A 19,776-nucleotide genomic window follows, 5' to 3' on the forward strand; every position below is an offset into this window, starting at 1 on the left:
CCTTGGGCTTTCTAGTGTCTGGAAGTAGCCAGCTGTGGTGGCTAAGCCAACGTCAGCTGTTTGGAGCCTATCTGTGCTCTCATCTGCGTGATTCTTGTTTTCAGCTTTGTTCATCTGTTCTTATCTGTTTTGATTTTTTTGTTTGTTTTGATTTAATTTAACTTGTTTTGTGGTGATGTTTTAGGGGGGGGAGGGTGTTTGGATTTTTGTTTGGTTTTTTTTTCCTGGAGTTCTGGAAGGAGACCCAGTTAAACTTACTCTTGTTTGATATTTGCCATTTCCACCCACTGTGACTGCTGCTTTTTGATGCAAGCATTCAATCTTATCATGGATGGGGGAGAAGTGAGGGAGGAAACAAATTCCAATGAGCGCAAAGAACCATTTGAGTGTTTGATGCACATACTTTTGTTGCAGAAAGCTTAGCTGCATTTGTTTCTTTGCTGGTAGGTTAGGGTTTGCAAGCAGCTATATTAGAAAGTGGGGAAATCCCAGTTAATTAAACAGCTAAAGATGGGTTAGAAAGTAAGAGCTGAGGAGACAACGGCAGTTAAGTGGTTTTTTTGGCAGCCCACCAACAGGAAGGGGATTCACTTGAATGTTTCCGTCCTTTCATTTTTGTTTTTGGGTTTTTTTGTTGTTGTTTGGTTTTGTGTTTTGGTTTTTTTAAAGGAGCAGAAATATCCTCTTTTGCATGGGCTGGCAAAACTGCCTTGATTGCACCCCCTCACACCTTCCCCCCACCCCCCCCCAGACATGCTTAGCTTGCAGGATTCTTCCTCACACACCTGCTACCACAATCATGAATTATTTTAGGATTAGGTGATCAGAAATTGAGGGCATGTCTCTGCAGAAGGGACTGAAGAAGAAATTTTGTATTTTGATTTCTCTGTGCTGATGGAGATCTTGGGGCACAGGCCAAACTGGAGATTTTGATTTCTCTTTTTGCAGCTGCAGTATTCTTTCCAACTCTTATCAGTACTTTCAAGCTAAGCACAGTGGTTTTGATTTGCTGCTGCTTCGCCATTGGATGCAGTTATCTATGTTGCTCCTTTTAATGTTGAACATTCCTAAGGTTTTTGGAAGGCTTACATTTTTCAGTGGTGGCTGTGTCTTACCAGCAAGCCAAGTTTGCCAAACTGCCTCAGAAAATGGTGAGGAATTGGGAGATGCTGTATTCTCGCGGTTGTCTATGTTCACCTTTTGTATGTGCTAGAGGTAGGCATTGGTGTTAAAAAAATTCAAACCTTTTGCAGTTTTCAGTAGAAAATTTTCTTCATCTGCTTTTGGAAGTTGAAATTCAGATCACAATCTTCCTGGTTTAAATAGGGGATGCGTGCAACTGTGTATTAGGGCTGTTTTGTTGAATTAGACCTATGTCCTTGATTCTAGCCTATTGTTTGGGACAGTCTTTTTTTTTGTTTGTTTTTCTGTTTTCTCTCTTGGAGAAGTGAAATCCAGCAAGGGATTGTACTTTAATACCCCATAAAACTGAAGGTGACTTATTCCAGCCAGAGATCAGTGTTTATATTATTACCTCAAAAGAGAATTTGCACCTTGTCAAAGCTGAAGAATTCTGGCATCTCCCTGCCAGCGCCTTCGTTTCTTTCTTAATCTCCAACACTCTTTTAGTACTTGTTAATTCATGCTCCCCTCACTATATTATACTCTGGTATGTGCGCGGGCTGCTGAATTCAGGTTTTTGTAGTGATGCTGTACTTTTTTCATGAGCTTGTGGTATAGTGTGTGGGTGGAATTGGAAAGGGAAACAATTAATTTTGGACTGAGCTTTAATACTTGACATTCTGCTTCCATCTGATAAGCAATATGAGTGGGATATCTTCAAGGAACATGAATCAGTTTAAGTCCATGCACAAGAGAGATGGGAACAGTTGTGCCCAAGTAAATTTCCACTCCTCTGGAGGGCATTTGTAAGATGTGCCTTCTAAGGTAGCAGCTGGCACATTGCACAAGGATGGAAAAATAGGGGAGTGGAAATAACCTGGAGGAGGACTTCTGTGTTAAATCAGCGTGAGGGAAAACCTGATGGGCAAGTACAGATTTCCTTTTTTTTTCTTTTTTTTCTTTTTACATAACTTTATAGCACAGAATTGATAAAGCTTTGGCAGTAGCAATCTGCTGGTTTGTGCTGTTCTCTGCCCAAAGAATGGTGTCCCTTTTGTGGTGGTTTTTTTTTTTTTTTTAAAATCCAGATAATATCTTGAAATAATTGCCATTTGAGAATATTTTTACCATTTTAATGTAACAGCTGGTGAAAAGGAACATGTAAATAAGCAGCATACTCTTTTCTAAAAAGTTAATTTAATTATAATGATGTCAACTACAGACACAAGACATGACCATCCTGAACCTGACTGCTGAGTGCTACCCAGCCGTGAGTTATTACCTATGGGGTAGGTGAGAAACCCTGCTACCACAGGGTTGCCATTCTAGACCGTTAGCAAGATTTTGCTAGCCACCCACACCTTGTTCACATCAAGGCACTTAAGTGTAGGCCAGGATGATGGGATTTATCTCCATATTGTCATATCGCTCTCTGGAAGATTTGGCAAAAGGGCAGGGGATACAGAACGACAGCTCTTCTCTCTCCCCATTGGAAAATATAGGCATCAAAACCTACTTTTGGCTGAATATGCACATTCTGGCCACTTTTAATACCAGTGAGGGAATAGCTTGAAATTTCTTGTTATATTCCACTAATGTTGAAAGTTTATTAAAAACAGAACAACTTTTGTTTGATTTATTTTTCTTTTTAATTTAAAATAGCTTCAGTATAGTAGACAATAATCAGAGCAATGTACCTTTTCTTCCTCGAAGCTTTCAGCTGTGTTTTGGGCTAGCTGTACTTGAGCAAACTTAAGTTCTTCTGAACTTCATAGCGATAGGATGCTCTCTAGGTTATCTGTCTGGCTCTGGTTATTACAAGAAGGTACCTGTGAAACATGCCAGGTTATTCTGCTGCAGCTTGCAAGAATATTAGTAAAACAGATTCCCCTTCAGGGGTAGTGGAACGTGCCCTTTCTTGGGAGATGTTTTGCTGCCACCTCCTCATCCCTGTCATATTCCTGTGGAAGTTCACTTTTCCCAGCAGCCTTAAACCTTTTTATTACTTAAGCCTTTCCAGGCTCAGCTGAAGACAAACATTGTGTACTGAATGGTACAAAAGATATTGTGGCTTTAATGTTGATCAGAGTGCCTTTTTTTTTTTTTGTGGAAAGAGACTATCATGCCTATCAGATTGAAGTTGCTAAAGTAATAGTTGTCTGTACTTGGGCAATAGATGTGCTTACTGGTGTTTAAGTAAGTACAGGAACCGTTGATGTGGTATGCTTCAGTTTAATAATCCAATCCACCTTTGAATGAGTGTAATATATTTCTAGTTTATAGCTAAAGGGTGAAATTGAGCAGCATCTTTTTAGAATAAATAATTTTTAAATCCCTTTCAGCTGCTTATTCCCTTCTCTCTATTAATCCTCCCTCTTCTCCCTTCCTCCTCTGGAGTTTTACCACCCTTGTGAATAATGAATGAGCGTGAGGATTAAACTGTGTTTCTCTGAAGTGGACTCCTCTGTCTCTGTAAAACAGCTAACCTAGTTTCAGTTCTGCGCAGTGCTGAGAGATTTTTGCTCTTAATGGAAACAGTGGGTTTTTTAATCCTTTGGCATCCCATGTGACTCCTCTGTAGCATATCTGACCCTTATTTGCTGCTGAGCAAGTTTCAACCAGCTGCAACCCTTGCAAATCCATTTCATTCATTAATAGACCTTAAAGGTCAGGGTGGATTCCTGCATGCTTGGGAGAATTCTATTGATACTTTATCGCTTTCTCTTAAGATCGATGGCAGGAGTGCACCTACCTTTTGTGTGTTGATCAGTGGCTTTGTAGGCTTCAGCCAGCTCATTTCTGAGTCTTGTTTCTTGAATGCAACTTTACCCATTGCAACTACCCATTCCCATTAGTTGGTATTTCCAGTACAGCCTGGTTTGAACACAGTCGCTGCAGACTGGCAGGCACAAGTTCTCTAAGGCAGCCTTTTCTGAAAAGGGGAGGAAGGTAGAGAGAGGTGTCTTATTTCTGTTGGAAAGGCATGGTTGTGTCAGAGTTGGTTACTAAAGGATAAATAGCTTTATTTTTCCATTTCATTGGAATTGCTTGTGTGAATTCTAGCCCTCAAGATGCCTACAGTGTGTATTCCTCTAGTGCTGCTGCGATCACCAAACTCCCCTAAAGAAACATGAATCTTCTGCCCACAGAACGTGACTGGCAGTGCCTGTACCACAACAGGGCTGTTTCCATCCTTGAAAAAAAATCCTTTGAGGGAGAAAGAATGACTTCATCTCTGTGCTGCTTCAGTCCTTGCTGCTTGTGGTAGGACTGCAGAAAATATTGACAAGGGCTTCTGCTACTTTGGAGAGTAGGGGAAGGGCATTCAGGAGCTATGCAGAGATCTGGCTGTCTTGTTGCATACATCAGCAAGCAAGTATATAACTTTTTTATTTAATTTACTATTGGCACTGTCTCTCTTTAAAATCTAAAAGGCAAATTACTGCTTGGTCTCAGGGTGGTTTTTGTGATTGGTGCATCTTTAGTTACCCAAACATTCAAAGAGTACTTTTTCGTAGTTTGTAGTTGCTTTCCAGGCTTGCAGGTTTAAACAAAATACTGTCTGCACCCTAGCCAGTATTTAAACTACTGAAAAATTGGCTGACTTTGTTAGCGGTGACTTCTTTTAGTCACTTGAAGGGCAGCTATACTCTCATGATTCGTTGGTGATGAATTCAGAATTCATTTTTATGTGGGAAGAATATGGAAATGATGTGATTTGTTACTGCTTTTACCTGTAGATACATCTGTAGTAATGTTGGAGGTACTGAGGCCTTATAAGGGGGTAGAGGCATTTTAACATACTCGTTTTGCTGATGTTTTGTTTGTACAAATGTGTTCATTTAAAAATGTGATCAGAAGTTTTGTTCATCTAATACTAGACTTCTGGTCTTTCTGTCCATTGGTGTGAACTTGTTGCTTCTGACCTTTGCTTTATAACTATCTTAACTCTTAAAACCAGAGATTTTTATTTATACTTCTAGACAAAACTTGCAGGATGTTTCAGTGAACTCCCTTTTGCAACTTCTTTTGCAGCCTGAGATTTCTTAATGCCTCTGCCAACAAACTGGAAATGCTTCCTCCAGCCACTCTTTCTGAAGAAACCCATAGCATCTTACAGGAGTTGTATTTGACCAGTAACAACCTCACAGATAAATGCGTCCCCTTGTTAACAGGCCATCCGCACCTGAAAATCTTGCACATGGCTTACAATCGCCTACAGAGCTTCCCTGCGAGGTAAGTAACTGCTTTCACTGCCTCTGGCCCACCGGTGGGTGGGCATCGTGAAACATTTTCACAGCGAGAGCTAAATCGCACAGAAATGTGGTGGTGCAGGCTGTATTTTGAATGTGGTGATAGTGCAGTGGGTGGATTCACCTGCAGTGCCCTCTTGCACGTTGCTACCCTCTCTTGCATTATGCAGACAAGTGAGCGCTGCCTGTTAGTTGGTGTGTTTCGATTGCGCTTGAAATTCTTTTCAACTGGGCTAATTCAGCATGACCTCAGTATACTTTTGAAGTTAAGCAAGGAAGTCTTCTGTTTTCCCTGGCTTGGTCACTTTGCTTAAACCTGGTGGGCTTCTCCTTACAAGAGATTTGTGAGTATAACAGTCTGGAAATGTCCTCTGGAAGTGGACTAAACTCCACTGGCAAAAAGTCCTCTCACTCCAGAAGGAGATTCTGCCTTGGCAGCAATTTCTGTGCTTTCAATTCACTCTGTTTTAATCGGAAATCTTTCAAGTGTAAGATGTGCTGTAAAGCTGATGGGGTACAACCTTGGAAAAGAGATGCCAATAAATAAAAGAAGAGACATCTCTGTCCTTGACTGATGTTCTGAGCAGCTGGGCTTCACCGGCAAGGGGGAGGGAGATGAATTAGGGGGAAGGGGCTGAGTGGGATGTGATAAGATGGAAGGGAAAATTTGGGGTGAAGGGAGAAACTAGGATTGAAAGAAGGGGGAAGGAGGGAAGAAAAAGAGTGGAAGTGAACTGGTGAGCAGGGAGAATGTAAGCAAAATAAGTCACTTGAAAAGTAGCTTTAACAAAACATTGACTGAAAAAGCACACGTTTTGTTGCACAACTGTGTTAGCGTCTGATGTGAGGAGAGGTGACAGTGCTGTGAACAAGGACAAAAGTCTGCGATCTTATTTTCTTAAAATAATGAAAACCACTGCTCTTAGCACCACTTCAAAATAAAATACACGTGTCTATTAAAAGAAAAAAATTCTCAAACTCCTGTTTTCATAGCAAAATGGCCAAGCTGGAAGAGTTGGAGGAAATTGATATTAGTGGGAACAAACTGAAAGCCATTCCAACAACTATCATGAACTGCAGACGTATGCATACTGTAATTGCTCACTCCAACTGCATCGAAGTCTTCCCAGAAGTCATGCAGCTTTCTGAAATAAAGGTAAGGAATGAATGTGCTTCGGAAGAAACTACTATAATGCGACTTTACCAATTCTATTCTCCCCTCAAGTCTCTGATTGATACAGGGTAGTATAGGCTCAGAAATTACAGAGATATGACAGCTGCTTTCTCCTCTGAGGTCATATGCAAAATATTCGCCCCTGTGCTGCCTTAGACTGGAAGGGAAGAAGAGCCTCAAAATCTTGATTTTTTTTTTTTTATGCTCACCTGCACCAGATCCTATCTTCTCTGCCAAATAAGTGTTAATTGTCTTCCTGTGACAGTCTGTTATAATACGACTTAAACATTTGGCAAGAACTATGCATAATTAACTCTTGCTGCCTTGGTTGATTGTGTAGGAATGGACTTTGTTTAGAGCATGTGTTAAAAACCGCTAAAGCTGCAAAATACGATAGGCCTTGGGGACAGAGATAAATTCCAGGAGCACAGGATTTGAGTAGTCAGGCAAGCTACTTTAATTTTCCTAATTGCAGTCATATTTTGCAGAACCGGAGGAATGCTTAATCTGTCTCTTGTATGTGTTTCCAGAAGTAATTCTGTACTTTTCTTGACACATCTTTTTGTGGGACGCACTGTTTTCTTGACCATGCTGAAGAGCGCTACTGCTTACCTTTGTGAATCAAGTTCCTGCTTCTCACCTGGCTGTAGAGCAGAATATTTTGTTTTTGCTGGTCAGAGCTGGGAGGGACAGTTAACTCGCAGCATACAAATCTTGTGATATGACAGAAAATCTGTTGTTCTCTGAGGTTGAGAGCTGGTTACCTATCCACGGGCTCAAAACAACCAAAGTGTCCTTTGGGCGCTCTGTAAAGTCAAAAGGCTGAGTTCCCAGCCTGCCGTGTGTGCCTCAGTGTCTGGGGTCAGGCAAAGCAGTGGGAGCAATAATTCTGTTGGACAAGCGAGTGCACATAAAGATGAGCATTGTGGTTTTAGCCAGGAAATCTCAAAGAAACTTGTGGGTTTTTGAATACTCCTCCCTCTTTGGAACAATGGCCAGAGGAAGCGGAGGGCCATTTAGAATCAATCAGAAGCAAAGCCTTTTTACTTTGAGGAAGAATTGGGGTGGGGGAGCGAGGCTCTGCGCAGTAAACATTTCTTTAAAAGTATGAGGGTGGTATCAACCATAAAAAACAAGATGAGGGTAATGTAAACATGCTGATAGGGAACAATCAACCTTTTCCTTTTGTTCATGTGTTTTGGGGAAAGCTGAATGTTTTATAAAAGTGTCTGTATTTGAAGTGCTACTCTGCCACAATGCTTAGCAGAAAAACACTCTTGGAAGACCCGGCAGTTTCTTCCTGCTGGTTCCCTATGGTTACTTAATTCACTTTAGCAGAAGAAAGGGGCATGGACATCACTAACTGGTTTGGGACTGCAGCGATAGCATGTGTGACTTCATCTAAGAGGACAGAGTGTTCTAGGACTCCACCTTTGTGGAAAGAAAACGCCTGGTCAGTACTCAAGCCTAGTTTTGACTGAGGTGAGATGAGTTCATGTAATTGCCAGATGGGAAGATGCCTTTTTGGGCATAGAGTTTCTTCTGGCCTCTCAGTGATTTCTCTAGGTCAGGGTTGGTGTTTGTTAGTTTGGGGGTCAAGCTTGCGCTGCCTGGCTGTATCTGTTCCTTACCTTAACTGGAGCTCTTTCTTAGGTATGTGAGAGCATTGAAAATGTGCCAAAGTAAGTTCAGAATTTATTGTTTATGGATTTGGTTGCTTGGTGAAATAAGCTTGCTTGTGGCAAAGCACCAAGTTGTATAGTCTTATGTCACCTCTGGTTATATCATATTTGATGGTTAATTCTAACTGAGGTGGTATTCAAATGTTCTGAACTTCTTGGGGAAACTCTGTTACCTGAGGTAATGGCTGTTCAGCTTTTGTATTTAATGAGCCTGAGAGGCTGACATGTTATGTTTTTGGAGTAAGCGATACTGGAACAGATAATAGCAGCAGTTACTATGCTGTCTAAAGTAATTCCAGAAGGAAAGCTAGTATAAATGAAGGTGCTTTAGCACTTGCAGTAACTCCAGGATTTCCAAACATAAGATCATTTTAGTGATACAATTGTTTCTAAGCCTTTTTTACACGCTACAGTCAAGGCTACAAAAGTTACATGTTGTCTTCTGTGTTAAAGGGCCCAGTGGATGTCTCGGAGATATCTTATACAATACATTTTTTTATGGGTTTTATTGTATTTTATGACAGTTATTTATGCTTTCAGAGTTAGGTTTATCTGAGCACACTGAAATGTCTTCTGCAAATGGCCGAGCAGCTGGAAGCACACACACCTGAGTCAATGCCCCAGCAGACTCTTCCTTGCAGCCATTGTTTGACTTCAGCTTCCTTGCCTTACAAAATAAAAAAGGACATTTTTTAGACAGTTATCCAGCATCCTGGTGTTCTTATGCAGTGAAACAATTGAGTATTCCTTACTGCTTGAACAGAGCTCAGCAACCCAGGCTTGCTTTTCCCATCTGGGACCTGGCTTTACTTCATCATCCAGTTTTTGTTGGCTGATGAGTTGCTTCTCTCTTGTGGTTTTCTTGCTGGGCTGCCGTGGTGAGGGTAATACGGAGGTTTCTTGTCGCAATTTTTGGTCAAGCTTATCTTTCACAGGAGCGTTACCTTGAGATCGAAAATAAGTGAAGATCTAGTAGCAGTATCATCTTGAAGACAAAACTCTCAGTCTTTTGGTAGTTTTTCTTCTAGTTACATAGATTAGTATGGGTATGGCCACCTTCAGTCACAACTGGAGATAAGCCTTGGACAAAACAGTTACAAAGCTGTAAATGCAGCGTAAGCAAGTGCTGACTATTAAACCCTGTCTTCCAGCTGGCCCATCCAGTGCCAAATCCTGTGTGCAGTTGCAGGAGTTGTTCTTCTGGTGCTGCATGGGTGGGGCTAAACTAGCTTACATTAAAATAATGCATAAGGAAATTGAAATCAGTTAGGAAATATGCTTTCCTGCTTGCCTGGGGAGTAAAATAAGGACTAAATTTAACACAGATATGCAGAAAGTCCCTCTTAGCCTGTTCTTCAAATAGTACAAATAAAATCTAAGAAATCCTAACCTGATAAATAAGCGATCTTCACTAGTGCCTAGGGACCAAGGACCGTGCTGTAGAGTGTCACTACCTTTGGCGTATTGGGCATTTAATGAGAACAATGAAATTACTTTACCGATTTTTGTACTTGTTATTGTAGCATGCTCTTCTATCGAATTTGTAATGGCATTGAGGTGTTGAACACAGCAAGGCCTGCTGGCAGCTTCTGTAATCTGCAAAGTAATTACTGGCTCTCTGGAAGCAGCAAGGCATTGCATAGAGGAAAAAAGCTCCCTGGAGTAACCGTTCTGTTAAGCTGTCTACTATTTTGTTTGTGACAGATTTAAACTCTGATTTCCTTATCAGGCTTAGATAACGTCAGCCATTTGTTCTTTGTAGATAATAAGGCATCCATATTAGACAACCTCAGGATTCATGATTTGGGTCAGAAATTCATTATTTCCATTCCATATATTTAATAAAGTGTTAGGAAATCTTTCTTTTCCAGTTTTTACTAGGTTATCTTATGCCTTCCAGCTCAGGACCCAATTTCTTTGAATATACCTGCAAAAATAGAAGTGTCTCGCTTGTATCAATGGAAATTACTTAATGGTCAAAATGTGCAGCTAGGAAAAAGCCTCCCCCTGCCCCTTTCAGCTTTATGGTTTATTAAAGTTTTTGCAGTCTTTCTCTTTTTGCAGGTTGAAAGTAGAAAACAGTTTTTCTGAAAGATGTGGATAGTTCTTCTATCTCCTAAATACCAGCCTGCTCTGTCCTTCCCCCCCCCCCCCCTCCAATTTTTGGTGCATGCTACACTGATGGTCCTGTAATAGGGTTTGGAGTGTTGATTTTGTTCTAAAAGGCCATACTTTCCCCTGTATATTGACTTTCATCTGGATATGCAGCTTTAAATGACATTTGTTTGAGGATTTTGTCATTCTAGTGCACTTGTTCTAGCTAATTTGTGCTTAGCTGGTGGATAGCCAGCAAGTTTGTCTGCTGTTTTGTGTCACATTTTTTCTGAAATATTTAAGCTTTAATTTTTTTCCACTCATTTTATTGACTTCGTATTTAAGTAGGAATCCATTGAAGATGACACAAATTAAAACCATGTTTAAAACTGCTCTAATATTCTTTTTTCCTTTCCCCCTCTACTCCTGCCCTCCACATGCATTCATAACCCTACTTATTTTAATATCCCTCAGTAAATATTGAATTCCTGAGAGCGTGCTTGTACTCATGCTGGTTTAAACTGATTTCAGGGAAGGGACTGCCATGCCAGTGGCTTAGAAACCCCAACTGTATTTATCTCCATTTCCTTTATCCATTAAAAAAACTGGCAACTGTTTTCATCAGTCACATTTTTTCTTAAATACTTGAAAATACACTGACCATCTTTGTCTCTGTGAAGAGCAGACAAAGCTTACCACTTTCCTAACAGGATGACACTTGGCCAGAGATGAAAATGGTGGGCAACACATTTCTAGGTGTCCTAGGCATCTGGGAAGATGGCTAACTGCCATATGAAAGTCATTGTGTAAGAACCACTTCCCTAAATGAATGGTCTTAGGTCTCAGTTGCAGCCTTTTTTGTTCCTGAAACATGCCTTACTACATTTAATCAAAATTTGTATGATCTTGATGACAGCTGAATTCTCTTGCTTACTTGGCTGCTTTCCTTTTGCAGTGTGTGGACCTAAGCTGCAATGAACTGAGTGAAATCACATTGCCTGAAAACCTGCCGCCAAAACTACAAGAGCTGGACCTGACTGGAAATCCCAGATTAGCCTTGGATCACAAAACCCTGGAGCTGCTGAAGTAAGTGACCTTACAGAGCGGGGAAGGGGCAGAGCAGCTCCTGTCACTAGGATGTGACAAAACCACAATACGCAGAAGCATAAATCTCTTCAAGGAGTACAGCTCCCTATTGTCAGTGGATCAGAAAGTAACTGGTTGTATGGGTAGTTCAGAAATTAATACTTCATTGAAGAAGATTACCCACTTCAGTGCAATTGCTTTCAGCTGTAACTCCTGAAGGGGTCTGGTGGGCTGGTATAACCACTGTTGGGCCAGTTTGATCTCCATTTTACTTCTGACATTAGGTGCAACCAAAATACTTGTTTTATTCCACTGTTGAGATGCCAGTAGCTATTTACTACGTTTTTTTCTCATGTTCATCTGCTTGGGTCTGTCTTTGTCATTGTGCTCGTTTTTACCTGTTCACATACCATTTCTTGTTACCTTTCATCCCTCTCTGCCTTTGTCCTATAAATATTTTTTTATGCTGCTGCTGAAGACTGTCATCTCCCACTCCACTTGCAGCAAAGCTAGTTACCTTGCTTTGGGACCCTCAAATTTTTTTTCCTGTCTACTTATATGTTTCCTGCCCTGGGACTTACCATCCATACCTGAAATTTGCCAAGTGCCTCGTGCCTCCTTCTGCTGTGTGTTGGGAAATGTTGCACTAAAACAGATCAGATGTGGACAGTGGTGCTATCTTGAGCTTTTCTTATGTCCTGAAGGGAAATGCACCAGCTCAGAGGTTCCTTCTAAGTCTCTTTGATCCTTAAATATTGCAAGATTCCAAGAAGGGTTGATTTGCTCTTTAAGGGTTGAGCAGTTGCTTCGTATGGTTTGCTTTTAAACAGTTAAGATCAGACACTGGAGTAGTAAACCTCATCTGTTGTGCAAGCAAGGGAAACTTAGCAAACTGAGTTTGCTTTTAGCTTGAATCAGCGGATTTTATCAAATTTAAATGGAAATTTGAATAATAATGAGTTTTCAGAGATAAAAACAAGAGTTCATGTTCTGCAGCAGACAGCAAAAATAGAGGGTTCCTCTATTTTAAGAGATGCTTTATTGTATACAGGAAACTTTCCTGAAGCAGCAGTGTGTAATGTTGTTCTGGTTCATAGGAAAAAAAATAAATTGTTTATATATATATATATAACACAAAGCTAATTGAGTTGTGTTGAAACTGAAAGTGAAAGATCAGCTTTTCTTGTGTATAACCCAGCAGACAAGATGGACAAGCCGATCTCTTGCCACTTGAGTATTCAGGCATCGCGCCCTATAGCAGTAGTATACACATTTAAGTCCTAAGTAGTAGAAGAGTAGTACAGCCCAGTTACACACCGTATTTTCACCGGCATATCCGTTCTCTTTAATTCATAGAAAATTTGCTTCCTCTTGTGTGTGCATTTTGTTTGGTTATTTGGGGTTTTTTTAATTAATTATTCTCAACACCTCAGGTCTGTTGTCTTCCCTAATATTCATTAGCCACAGTCAGGTGTTTCAGGCCTCCTGAGGGGCTTCTTAGCATCTCTACTGATATACCACACTGACTTGATGGTATACTGCTATAATTGACTGTGAGGGAGGAGGTGCTCCTTTCACTTGTTTTTTGTGGCAGGCACGAAAATACTTGTGCACTTGGTGCTTTTTATATCTTCCTTCGCATGTGAAAGGCAGCTCTCCATCTGTGCCCTGGCAGGATTCAAGCAGGTAGTAGGTTAATATGTATTCTCAGTGCTGGTGAGAAGTCCTGTCGTGCATGCTTGCTTTTTTAATATGTATGGAGGCTTGCGTGCTTAGGACTGTGTTGCCAAGTGATTTATTCGATGTAAGAATTTTCAGTAGCAATTAAAATGAAAAAAGACAAAAATGCTGCTAGTCTTATTTTTAGGAAAGAGCATTTAGTTCAATTGTAGCAGTCAAATTAAAGGCAAAATAAACCGTGCTGTCCGGAGGCTTTAGCCTATCTTCCCTGCATAGGATGCACTGCTGGATATCATTCCTTCCCAGGCACGTGGTCTATTTGTAGTGGTGCCACTGAGGAAGCTGAAGGCAATGCATCGATGCGACTTTTTTTTCACCACTGCTGGGAAGCCTTGAGGTCCTTGACCTGCCCAGGAACCAGGGGTCAGTCGACTCAGTTAAAAAAGAAACAAACAGAAAATCCCTTTTGATCCAAGTTCCTCTGCCCTGGGAGATAACTGTCTTGTGTGAGAAGTCTGTGAGGAAAGTGCGTGTGCTCGTGTGTGTAGTGGTTTGCAGGTGGAGACAGAATTAAAATCTTTGCTACTTTGGAAGAGACCCAGGTTTCCAGTTTGATTTGAGGTCAGATAATCTTTTCTAATGTTTGTGGCGCGATGTTTGCCTCCTGTTTGTCACGCAGAGGGCTGCAAAACCAAGGGCTTAAAACACCGGTGGTTCTAACGTTCTTTATGTAATTTGTTTGCTTTTCATCTGCCCTCGCTGAGGTACATCCTGACTATTAGCGTAAAAAGAAATCGAACTGGATGTGACAGTACTTCGGGTTATTTGAGGAGGGCTGTGCAATGCTGAAAAGATTTTTCTGTGTGTTCAGGTCAGGTGGGGGTTTGGATAGAGAGAAATGAATGCTCAGAGTGAACAGTTAGACCTTTCTGCTTGTGTCCTTTTATGATTCATTTGGTTCATGAAAGGTTCGGGTGCCTTTGAAGTGTCTGCAGCGTGTGGGGAGCTGGCTTTCCCTGCCTTTGGAAGAGAGCAGTAGGGAGCAGGGAGGAGGTCATCTCTCCCCAGCAAAGCAGGGCTATGAAGAGAAGAGTATAAACAGAGAGGGCTGGGCCCTTTTTAAGTCTTTACTACGCTGCGTGAAATAGTTGAACTTCAGGCTAAAGGCTATGTTGGTAGTAAATTGGAGGGTAGAGGATCAAGGGCCTAAGTAAAAATTGGGGAAGACAGAAGGACTGTGCTCGCTGTTGGGACTGCAGGCTGGCTCTTGCAGGTTGATGCAGGACAAGGATGGAGGAGATTTCTGTGTTTGGGCATTTTCATGGAAGGCTGTTACTAGATGTTACTGTTTCTAAAGAAATTTTTTTTTCCTCTTTTTTCTTCATTTAGGGGATGAGGTGGGTCATACAGGAGGCTTCATCTGAGTACAATGAAAAGAGCCCAGAGACTACTTGTTAAAATGGGTGGGAAAGATGTAGAAGTTAAAAAATCACTCCCCTGTACTGGCTTTCATCAAGCTAGTGAAAAATTTGCCTTGTATTCCTACTGGGCCAGGTTTGATACAAATAGCTCAGGGATGAGGGCAGGGAAAGAAAAGTTGGCTAAGCAAAACACCGCAGCTGACACCCTCATAGAGGCCGAGTTATTTACTGCTTTTTTGTTCTTTGTATACAGACACGTAAAAGTAACCACTTCAGATGTCCTGCTTCATTTTCTTCTTTTAAATGTATTACTAAGAACTGAGGGAGGGAAAAAAAGGTGTTATCTTCACATTTTAAACTGGATCACACCAGCGCTTCAATCCATTGCGTCTTTCCCCTTTCCTTTCTCTTTGCAGCAATATCCGTTGCTTCAAGATCGACCAGCCCTCGGCCGGTGATGCTTCAGGAGCGCCGGCAGTGTGGAGCCATGGTTACACAGAAGCATCGGGCGTTAAGAACAAGTACGACCTGGTGTGGTTTATATTATACGAGCATCCTAGCAGCAGAGCACCTCTGTGCTGATACAAAGAAATCCTTTTTTCAGTGAAAGTTTCGGGGACTTTTGGGCTTCACAAAGGCAGAGGCCATGCCATGACTCTATATTTGTATACTGGGCCCCTGCCCAGCTCTCCACATTGGTCTTTGTTAGGGAAGTTGCTAAGATACAAGGGTAACCAACGCATTTTGCCTATGCAAGAGACTGGTGTTTGCAAAAGATCTGAGTGTTTAGAAGCATTTTCCTCTTTGCAAAGCTGCTTTATCTTCAACCAAAGGATGTTTACCAAGCAAATCAGAGATACTAAAGGAAGAGGCAGAATGGCCAAAACTCTGAATATTCATAGTGTGCGGAGCTCCTGTGACTAAGGCAGCACTTGACAAATAATGTACCAAGAGTCTGCTAGTCTCTGTGTTGCTGGCAATGTGATGAATCTTTCTTTGTTCCTTAAATACCTTTTTAGAAATCTTCTGCTACCTAGGTTTCCGTAGCAAGTGCCAGCAAGCCTTTACTTACTGTTAACTGATTTAAGGCACAACTTGGTCATCGGCATGTTAAATCACAAGGATGGCTTTCAGAGGGGCAAGTGCGGTTTCAAGTGATGTTGTTTCAGGCCTATTTTTTCCCCATATTTCTATAAATAAGGGACCTGTTCACATGCTGAAAAGGAGGAAGAATCCTTAGGGCTTGGCTTGAACTTTCAGTATAGTTCTGTCCACATCTTAGCACTAGTGATGGGCCTGACTCTTCTCCACAGCTCAGAAAGCAGTCCTGAGATGCTTGTGAACAGAGGTGGTTAAAACTAGCTCTTGGACTGCATCTTTCTGGTCAGAATGACAAGATGAGAAACTATTAGTGGGTAACCACTTTGATGTTCTCCCGCTTTTGTTTTTTCACTAGGCTGTGTGTGGCAGCGCTTTCAGCCAATAACTTCTGTGACAACCGGGAGGCACTTTATGGTGTGTTTGATGGTGACCGCAACGTGGAAGTGCCATATCTGCTGCAGTGCACAATGAGCGACATCTTAGCAGAAGAGCTGCAGAAAACAAAAAATGAGGAAGAATACATGATCAACACTTTCATTGTTATGCAGAGGTGAGTCTTGGATCTGAAGCCTTTTTTACCTTGTGCATTGCTCACTGGACAGTTTTTTTTCACCTTCATATCAGACACTTGCTCTTTTCTTGCTTCAAAAAAATGCAAGGGGGGGGGAAAAAAAGCCTTGATATCTGGCTGCAATGTTTTCTTTTACTGTTTATTTTGTGAATATTGTCCTCTGTTCCTTTCAGGTGTGGGGAGAGAAACCCCAACACCCCTCACCCAAACAAACAAACAAATCAACCCACCTGCAAAGTTACTAAATGATCATGCCTAAGTAGTGATTGGAGGTTTACTCTTTTCTGATATCTTCTTTAAGTCTTATGATTCACAGTTGGCCATAACCAAGTCAGTGGTATGAATCTCTTGATCATCTTTTAAACTTCATTCTGGCTGCAAAGCCTGGGCTGATCTTTTCTGTTTCTGTGTACCAATTCAGGTTATTTAAGGCTACACAAATATTTAAAACATGTAGTCTGACTCTTCAGAAATGTCTGTTTCCTGTCATCCCTTTCGCCGTAGAATATGATTTGAGCAGGACCCATCCAAAGAGGTTGTGATACGATAGCTGAGTGTGTAATAGTAGCTCTGTGTAGTGGTTTGGAAACCTATGTGCGTGCTGTTCTTGAGAGAAGAAGGAACTGTGCCTGGGGAGGCACTGAGCGAAGGAGGAGTACGAAGGGAATGCAACAAAGGAGAAAGCAAATATGCAGCTTAGAGACTGAGGAAATGGGTCAAATGAAAAGTAGCATTGCGTATCGTTCAATTGCTGCACCTTTGGAAAGGAAAAATACTGGATTTCTGGTATCGAGAAAGATATGGAAGTAGTAGGGTGGCATTGAACCTTACAAACATGAGAGAAAATGCTTCCTTCCCATAATTGCTTTTAACAGTGCCTTGGACCAGTAGCTGAGAAGGTGGTTACCATACGCTTTATTCAAAAATAATAACAAATTTGAGGATCGAAACTACTTATTAAGTGGTTTTGTTTACTACTAATGTGATTTCACAGGAATGTGGCATTCCTACAAAAAGCTCCTTTTTTTTTTCTTTTTTTTTTTTTTTTTTGGTCTCAAGTCAAAATAAGCTAACCAGTTCTTTGGAGAACCAGAACTAGTATTCATTCCAGTTGCATTTAACCATTCATTGAGATGATTACAGATGATATGCAACACTCCTGAAGTGAATTTTTAAAAAAAAAAAAGCACATTGTAGCTTGGTTACAAATTTAGTTGTGCATTCTCTCCCCAAGATTTTGAATCAAAAGTTCTTGCCAGATGTACGTAGCCTTAATATAAATTTTAGTAACCTCTGTAATTAGCTTTCTAATTACTATAACTCCTAATTACTATAGGAGAAGGCCCTGATAAACAAGATACTGGGAAGGATGGATGTTTTTTTTTCCACGGTCTAGTATTGAAATGATCTACCTTCTAACGACAGGATTCTGAAAACTTCAGTTTTATCCATGGTGGGGTTTTTTTCCCCACTATGATCTCTGCTAAAACAGCAGGCTTAAATACTTCTAAGAACCTATTTAACATATTAGTAACTGACAGGATAAATGAAAAGTGTGCCTTCTTACAGTGGACTTTACAGCCACTGTGCTTTTGGTCATCATTTGATACTTTAAGAGCATTATTCTGAAGACATCACAATACAGTGAACTTCTGGTTTTGCTCAAAAGTAGTGTTTTTACAGTTAGAATTATTTTATATTAAAACCTGTAGGTTCAGAAGCTGAAGAACCAGATGGATAATATGAACCCCCTTTTTAAGGTCTACCTGTACTCCTTTAATAGTTGTCAGTACCTTTCTAACCCTCTCTGTTTCCCTTGATGTGACCTTTAAAACAAACTTAAGATGTAGAGGAAGACACAACTGTGCAACTCTTAAATGTGCGAAGATGGGGGTTTTTTGCTCTAAAATTGAGCAGATTTGTGTATCTACATATGTATAAATAACACACTGCCCGGGAGTTGCACGTGATTTCTCTGCAATGCTGCCATAGTGTCACAGTCTTCAGTGGAGACTTTTGTTTCTGTCCCAGTGATCCAATACAGTCAATGCCCTGAGTGCTTGTGGTTGCACGACAGCAGCTGTTTCTCTGTAGTACCCATAACACTTCTTTTCCAATTAAAGAACAATCACTGTTTTGTTTCAATTCCAGGAAACTTGGAACAGCTGGACAAAAACTTGGAGGCTCTGCTGTCCTTTGCCACATAAAACATGATCCCATGGACCCTGGTGGATGCTTCACGCTAACCTCAGCGAACGTGGGGAAGTGCCAAACTGTTCTCTGCCGGAATGGGAAACCTCTGCCTTTGTCCAGGTGTTACATGATGAGTTGTGAAGAAGAGCTGAAGAGGATTAAGCAGCATAAGGCCATTATCACAGAGGTTAGAGAATGGTTAGGGACTGTTGCAGCTTGCAGCTTCCTTGGAGAGTATTTGCACAGCAGTGTGTGAAATTACATGTCGATATTAGTAACTTCTAAGAGCTGCTGTTAATGGTACGGGTTCCAGGGTTGCACTTTACCTTTCAAGGTGATTCATGTCATGCAATCAAGTTGCTTTACCATCCCATTGCCATGCTGGATTTTGGTTAGCTTCAGAGAGCAAGCAACTGTGAGCGTGTTGTGTTGAAACGGGAAAGCAGACATCCCCCTTCTGATGGGGAGAGGAATTTCTGCATTAGAGCTGTCATGAAGAGCCTCTCCAATTGAAAAGGATGAGAGGGCAGAGCACTTGGAGCGATGCCATTCTTCCCTTAGGAGACTCCTTGCTCCTGGCAGGCTGACTTTGCTGTCTGAGCTCCTATGCTCCCAGAGCTGCCCTTTGACATGCAGCTCTTGAAGAGAGCACTTGCCCAAAAGGAAAACCCATCCTGTGCTCGGCTGAACCACGAGAGAGGAGAAGACTATTTGTTCCCTTCTTACAAACTTGAAGCCACAGCTGTCAGTTTTGCTTTGCCGTGTGTGACACATGCATAAGAATAGATAACTATTGAATCCTCTTAATGGTGAAGGAAAGGGCAGAAAACTCACTGCTGTACGCCCGTGAGCAGGGTGTTTGTATGCGTGTGTGTAGGGGGGTGTGTGTGGAATAAGATATGTGCCTATTGATCTTGCCAGGGAAAGGTGATGACCGGGATCTCAAACGTGACAAGTTGGGAGTCACTCCAACGTAGTGTGCATCACTGAGGCACGCTCCTTGTGTTGTTCCTTAGAGGAGAAGGGAAATTTCTGCACTGAATCTTAAGATGACTCACTGATTTCATGCATGTTGATGGCTTATCACTGCTGTCAGCCTTCTAATGGGGAAGTTAACAAGCCAACAAGTTTTGGTTTTTTTCTTCTGAGTGGTTTTAAAGGGGAAGCTTTTTTTTAGTCTTGGTTCACTTTTCTATGGTTATCTGCTTTATAATAACCACCGCAGTCATCAGCTGGACCAAATGAGTGTAAATCCTTACCTTTGTTGTTCTTCTTGAACACGCAATTAGCAGGGTGCAGCTATCCCCAGCAGGCTGACAGAAAGCCAGGCTTGCGGTTTCAGACACTTGCTCTGCTTATTCTGGCAGCTTGGATTCTAATCAGGACGGGATCCTGGGAT

The 19,776-nt window shown here is 41.4% G+C and overlaps 1 protein-coding gene across 1 annotated transcript in view; it reads left to right on the forward strand.

Moving 5' to 3' along the window:
• The window catches only part of PHLPP1 (PH domain and leucine rich repeat protein phosphatase 1), a 140,039-nt gene that overhangs the window by 118,097 nt on the left and 2,166 nt on the right, over nucleotides 1–19,776 (forward strand). The window contains exons 11-16 of the mRNA XM_075744901.1: nucleotides 5,158–5,358; nucleotides 6,369–6,531; nucleotides 11,281–11,411; nucleotides 14,929–15,033; nucleotides 15,969–16,163; nucleotides 18,336–18,564. Coding sequence (XP_075601016.1) covers nucleotides 5,158–5,358; nucleotides 6,369–6,531; nucleotides 11,281–11,411; nucleotides 14,929–15,033; nucleotides 15,969–16,163; nucleotides 18,336–18,564 — 1,024 coding nt within the window. The remainder of the gene's footprint in view (nucleotides 1–5,157; nucleotides 5,359–6,368; nucleotides 6,532–11,280; nucleotides 11,412–14,928; nucleotides 15,034–15,968; nucleotides 16,164–18,335; nucleotides 18,565–19,776) is intronic.

This window comes from Balearica regulorum, chromosome 2 (genome assembly GCF_011004875.1).
Source record: "Balearica regulorum gibbericeps isolate bBalReg1 chromosome 2, bBalReg1.pri, whole genome shotgun sequence".
Classification (NCBI taxonomy): Eukaryota; Metazoa; Chordata; class Aves; order Gruiformes; family Gruidae; genus Balearica; species Balearica regulorum.